This window comes from Sphaeramia orbicularis, chromosome 11, assembly GCF_902148855.1.
Source record: "Sphaeramia orbicularis chromosome 11, fSphaOr1.1, whole genome shotgun sequence".
NCBI lineage: Eukaryota > Metazoa > Chordata > Actinopteri > Kurtiformes > Apogonidae > Sphaeramia > Sphaeramia orbicularis.
Window position 1 is genome coordinate 53913244 of NC_043967.1, and position 7464 is coordinate 53920707.

Below are 7464 nucleotides of genomic sequence, written 5' to 3' on the forward strand. Positions count from 1 at the left end.
ACAGTTGCACCAACAACTACAGCTGGACCAACAACAACTACAGCTGCACCAACAACAACTACAGTTGCACCAACAACAACTACAGTTGCACCAACAACTACAGCTGGACCAACAACAACTACAGCTGCACCAACAACAACTACAGCTGCACCAACAACAACTACAGTTGCACCAACAACAACCACAGTTGCACCAACAACCACAGCTGCACCAACAACGACCACAGCTGCACCAACGACAACCACCGTTGCACCAACAACTACAGCTGCACCAACGACAACCACAGCTGCACCAACAACCACCACAGTTGCACCAACAACAACCACAGCTACACCAACGACAACCACAGCTGCACCAACGACAACCACCGTTGCACCAACGACAACCACCGTTGCACCAACAACTACAGCTGCACCAACGACAACCGCAGCTGCACCAACAACCACCACAGTTGCACCAACAACAACCACAGCTGCGCCAACAACAACCACAGCTGCACCAACAACCACCGCAGTTGCACCAACAACAACCACAGGTACACCAACAACAGCCACAGTTGCTCCAACAACCACAGTTGCTCCAACAACCACAGCTGCACCAACAACCACCACAGTTGCACCAACGACAACCACAGTTGCCACAACAACAACTACAGCTGCACAAACGACAACCACAGTTGCACCAACAACTACAGCTGCACCAACAACAACCACAGCTGCACCAACAACGACAGCTGCCGCAATGACAACGGCTGCCACTATGACAACCACAGCTGCATCAACAACAACCACAGCTGCACCAACGACAACCACAGTTGCACCAGCAACTACAGCTGCATCAACAACAACCACAGCTGCATCAACAACAACCACAGCTGCACCAACAACAACCACAGCTGCACCAACGACAACCACAGTTGCACCAACAACTACAGCTGCACCAACAACAACCACAGCTGCACCAACGACAACCACAGTTGCACCAACAACTACAGCTGCACCAACAACAACCACAGCTGCACCAACAACAACCACAGCTGCACCAACAACCACCACAGTTGCACCAACAACAACCACAGCTGCACCAACAACAACCACAGCTGCACCAACAACCACAGCTGCCGCAATGACAACCACAGCTGCACCAACGACAACCACAGCTGCCGCAACGACAACGGCTGCCGCAACAACAACCACATCTACATTAACAACAACTACAGCTGCATCAACGACAACCACAACTGCACCAACAACAACCACAGCTGCACCAACAACAACCACAGCTGCACCAACAACTACAGCTGCACCAACAACTACAGCTGCACCAACAACAACCACAGCTGGACCAACAACAACCACAGTTGCACCAACAACCACAGCTGCACCAACGACAACCACAGCTGCACCAACAACTACAGCTGCACCAACAACAACCACAGCTGCAATAACAACTACAGCTGCACCAACAACAACCACAGCTGCAATAACAACTACAGCTGCACCAACAACAACAACAGCTGCACCAACAACCACAGCTGCATCAACAACCACAGTTGCAATGACAACTACAGCTGCACCAACGATAACAACAGCTGCCACAACGGCTGCCGCAACGACAACCACTGCTGCATCAACAACAACCACAACTGCACCAACGACAACCACAGTTGCACCAGCAACTACAGCTGCATCATCAGCCACCACAGCTGCACCAACGACAACCACAGTTGCACCAACAACAACAGCTGCACCAACAACAACCACAGTTGCACCAACAACTACAGCTGCACCAACAACAACTACAGCTGCACCAACAACAACTACAGTTGCACCAACAACAACCACAGTTGCACCAACAACCACAGCTGCACCAACAACAACCACCATTGCACCAATGACAACCACCGTTGCACCAACAACTACAGCTGCACCAACGACAACCACAGCCGCACCAATGACAACCACAGCTGCAACAACAACAACCACAGCTGCACCAACAACCACCACAGTTGCACCAACAACAACCACAGCTGCGCCAACAACAACCATAGCTGCACCAACAACCACCGCAGTTGCACCAACAACAACCACCATTGCACCAACAACTACAGCTGCACCAACAACCACCACAGTTGCAACAACAACAACCACAGCTACACCAACGACAACCACCATTGCACCAATGACAACCACCGTTGCACCAACAACTACAGCTGCACCAACGACAACCACAGCCGCACCAATGACAACCACAGCTGCACCAACAACAACCACAGCTGCACCAACAACCACCACAGTTGCACCAACAACAACCACAGCTGCGCCAACAACAACCATAGCTGCACCAACAACCACCGCAGTTGCACCAACAACAACCACGGGTGCACCAACAACAGCCACAGTTGCTCCAACAACCACAGCTGCACCAACAACAGCCACAGTTGCTCCAACAACCACAGCTGCACCAACGACAACCACAGTTGCTCCAACAACCACAGCTGCACCAACAACAACCACAACTGCACCAACGACAACCACAGTTGCCGCAACAACAACCACAGCTGCACCAACGACAACCACAGTTGCACCAACAACTACAGCTGCACCAACAACAACCACAGCTGCACCAACAACCACAGCTGCCGCAATGACAACTACAGTAGCACCAACGACAACCACAGCTGCACCAACAACCATAGCTGCCGCAATGACAACCACAGCTGCACCAACGACAACCACAGCTGCACCAACAACCACAGCTGCCGCAATGACAACCACAGCTGCACCAATGACAACCACAGCTGCACCAACAACCACAGCTGCCGCAATGACAACGGCTGCCGCAACAACAACCACAGCTGCATTAACAACTACCACAGCTCCATCAACGACAACCACAACTGCACCTACGACAACCACAGCTGCCGCAACGACAACGGCTGCCGCAACAACAACCACAGCTGCATTAACAACTACCACAGCTCCATCAACGACAACCACAACTACACCAACAACAACCACAGCTGCACCAACAACAACCACAGTTGCACCAACAACCACAGCTGCACCAACAACAACCACAGCTGCACTAATAATTACAGCTGCACCAACAACAACCACAGCTGCACCAACAACAGCCACAGCTGCACCAACAACCACAGCTGCACTAACAACTACAGCTGCACCAACAACAACCACAGCTGTCGCAATGACAACTACAACTGCACCAACGACAACGACAGCTGCCACAACGACAACGGCTGCCGCAACGACAACCACAGCTGCATCAACAACAACCACAACTGCACCAACGACAACCACAGCTGTACCAGCAACTACAGCTGCATCAACAGCCACCACAGCTGCACCAACGACAACCACAGCTGCACCAACAACAACCACAGCTGCACCAACGACAACCACAGTTGCACCAACTACAGCTGCACCAACAACAACCACAGTTGCACCAACAACTACAGTTGCACCAACAACAACCACAGCTGCACCAACAACCACCACAGCTGCCGCAACAACAATCACAGCTGCACCAACGACAACCACAGCTGCACCAACAACAACCACAGCTGCACCAACAACCACAGCTGCCGCAACGACAACCACAGCTGCACCAACGACAACCACAGCTGCATCAACGACAACCACAGTTGCACCGACAATAACCACAGCTGCACCAACAACAACCACAGCTGCACCAACAACCACCACAGCTGCACCAACGACAACCACAGCTGCACCAACAACAACCACAGCTGCACCGACAATAACCACAGCTGCACCGACAACCACAGCTGCACCAACAACAACCACAGTTGCACAAACAACAACCACAGTTGCACCGACAATAACCACAGCTGCCACAACAACCACAGCTGCACCAACAACAACCATAGCTGCACCAACGACAACCACAATTGCCGCATTAACAACAACAGCTGCACCAACGACAACCACAGCTGCCGCAACAACAACCACAGCTGCACCAACAACAACCATAGCTGCACCAACGACAACCACAATTGCCGCATTAACAACCACAGCTGCCGCAACGACAACCACAACTGCACCAACAACAACCACAGCTGCACCAACAACAACCATAGCTGCACCAACGACAACCACAACTGCCGCATTAACAACCACAGCTGCCGCAATGACAACCACAACTGCACCAACAACAACCACAGCTGCACCAACAACCACAGCTGCACCAACAACAACTACAGTTGCACCAACAACAACTACAGTTGCACCGACAACAACCACAGCTGCACCAACAACAACCACAGCTGCACCAATCACAACCACAGCTGCACCACCAACCACAGCTGCCACAACAACAACCACAGCTGCACCAACAACAACTACAGCTGCCGCAACAACAACCGCAGCTGCACCAACAACAACAACAGTTTCACCAACTACAGCTGCACCAACAACAACCACAGCTGCACCAACAACTACAGCTGCACCAACAACAACCACAGCTGCACCAACAACAACCACGGCTGCACCAACAACAACCATGGCTGCCGCAATGACAACCACAGCTGCCACAACGACAACAGCTGCCACAACAACAGCTGCACCAATAACCACAGCTACCACAACAACAACCACAGCTGCACCAACAACTACAGTTGCACCGACAACAACCACAGCTGTACCAACAACCACAGCTGCATCAATGACAACCACAGCTGCCGCAACGACAACCACAGCTGCAGCAATCACAACCACAGCTGCACCAACAACCACAGCTACCACAACAACAACCACAGCTGCACCAACAACAACCACAGCTGCCGCAATGACAACCACAGCTGCCGCAATGACAACCACAGCTGCCGCAACAACAACCGCAGCTTCTGCAACAACAACCACAGCTGCACCAACAACAACCACAGCTGCACCAACAACCACAACTGCCGCACCAACAACCACAACTGCCGCAACAACAACCACAGCTGCTGCAACGACAACCACAGCTTCCGCAACGACAACCACAGCTTCCGCAACAACAACAGCTGCCGCAATGACAACCACAGCTGCCGAAACGACAACCACAGCTGCACCAGCAACCACAGCTACCACAACAACAACCACAGCTGCACCAACAACTACAGTTGCACCGACAACAACCACAGCTGCACCAATGACAACCACAGCTGCTGCAACGACAACCACCGCTGTAGCAATCACAACCACAGCTGTAGCAATCACAACCACAGCTGCACCAACAACCACAGCTGCACCAACAACAACCACAGCTGCAGCAATGACAACCACAGCTGCCGCAACAACAACCGCAGCTGCTGCAACAACAACCACAGCTGCACCAACAACAACCACAACTGCCGCACCAACAACAACTACAGTTGCAACAACAACCACAGCTGCCACAACGACAACCACAGCTTCCGCAACAACAACAGCTGCCGCAATGACAACAGCTGCCGCAATGACAACCACAGCTGCCGAAACGACAACCACAGCTGCCGCAACAACAACCACAGCTGCACCAACAACCACAACTGCCGCACCAACAACCACAACTGCCGCAACAATAACCACAGCTTCTGCAACGACAACAGCTGCCGCAATGACAACCACAGCTGCCGCAACGACAACCACAGCTGCACCAACAACCACAGCTGCACCAACAACAACCACAGCTCTACCACCAACAACTACAGTAACACCGACAACAACCACAGCTGCTCCAACAACAACCATAGCTGCACCAATGACAACCACAATTGCCACATTAACAACCACAGCTGCCGCAACGACAACCACAGCTGCACCAACAACCACAGCTGCACCAACGACAACCACAGTTGCCGCATTAACAACCACAGCTGCACCAACGACAACCACAGCTGCACCAATGACAACCACAGCTGCACCAACAACAACCACAGTTGCACCGACAACAACCACAGTTGCACCAACAACCACAGCTGCTGCAACAACAACCACAGCTGCACCAACGACAACCACAGCTGCACCAGCAACCACAGCTACCGCAATGACAACCACAGCTGCCGCAACAACAACCGCAGCTGCTGCAACAACAACCACAGCTGCACCAACAGCAACAATCACAGTTGCATCATCAACCACAGCTCCCGCTGCTACAACCACGGGTGCTGCAACTATAACTACAGGTTCTGGAACAACTGCTGCAGGTTTGGCAACTACAACTACAGCCACAGCAGCAACAGGAGCACAAACTACAACCATCGGGTCCAGAACAACTACTGCAGGTGTTGCAACGACTACTGTCAGGAGAACCACAGGGTCCACAACTACAACCGCATCCACACCCAGAACCGCTGCAGCTACAACCACAGGGTCCAGACCAACAACCACAGCCAGAAGAACTACAGCTGCCACAACTACAACCACCAGTGCAGCGCCTACAACCACCAGTGCAGCGCCTACAACCACCAGTGCAGCGCCTACAACCACCAGTGCAACGCCTACAACCACCAGTGCAGCGCCTACAACCACCAGTGCAGCGCCTACAACCGCAGGAGCTGCACCAACCAACAGCACTGGTGGAACAACCTCCGCTGCTGCCTCATCTGTAGTCATCAGCAGAACAGGTTTATTGTTAATCGTTGCCATGGTGACGGCTGTTCTCTGGTACTGAGACCTGGACATTAACCACATAATTTACATAATGTTTACAAAATTTAAATCTGAATTCATATTTATTCAAAACAAAATCAGTCGGTTTTCATTAATTCATCATCACATTTATTTATCATTTATTATCTCCATGTCTGATTAATACTGTGCTGATATTGAAACTGTGATTTTCCATCTTTAATATTATTTAATTGAATGCAGGTTGCAGGTCAACATATTCAGTTGAACTCTTATTTGCATCCAGACAGAATCCACTGAGCAGACACTGAGTGGACACAAATAGATGAACAGAAACTACATGTTATTTGGATATTTGGACCAATGCCAGCGTTCTGCAGGGATTATTCTGTGCCCTGTGACTGTAACAGATAATATCCAGTATTAAACGTAATAAAGTATAAAACCATGAAAAGAGTTGTGGTTTGTGTCTGATACATGTCTTTACCTCTTCATTTTTTAATGGTTTCAGTAGAAGAGAAAGTCCAGGATCATGTAAAGTCTGGCACATTTAGGATGAGATCTGAAGTTCTGTCAGTAGTAACTGTTTTTTAACAGCGTGCTTAAATAGTTGAATAGTTTCAACATTGAAATTTTGGAAATATTGATGCTTTTCTCTCAAATCCTTATGAACAGGACTTCTGACAGCTGTAGACATGATGTGTCCCAATATTTATGTCCATAAAGTTTGTAAACATCAATGTTTCCTTAAAGTTGAATGGGAGATTTTTCTTCCTCAGTGATATGTGATGAAAGGAGATGGTTAGATGTGGAAGAAAAAAAAAATATTTAC

At 50.5% G+C, this 7464-nt stretch overlaps 1 protein-coding gene across 1 annotated transcript; it reads left to right on the top strand.

Annotated features, from left to right (window-relative positions):
- Positions 1-1557: 1557 nt before the first annotated feature.
- On the top strand, positions 1558-7067 carry LOC115428188 (GATA zinc finger domain-containing protein 14-like). The gene is made up of 6 exons (XM_030147033.1): positions 1558-1725; positions 2339-2580; positions 2801-3024; positions 3500-4303; positions 4345-6298; positions 6389-7067. The coding sequence occupies exons 1-6, from the start codon at positions 1558-1560 to the stop codon at positions 6687-6689; spliced, it is 3693 nt and encodes a 1230-aa protein (XP_030002893.1). The 3' UTR covers positions 6690-7067.
- Positions 7068-7464: the final 397 nt, after the last annotated feature.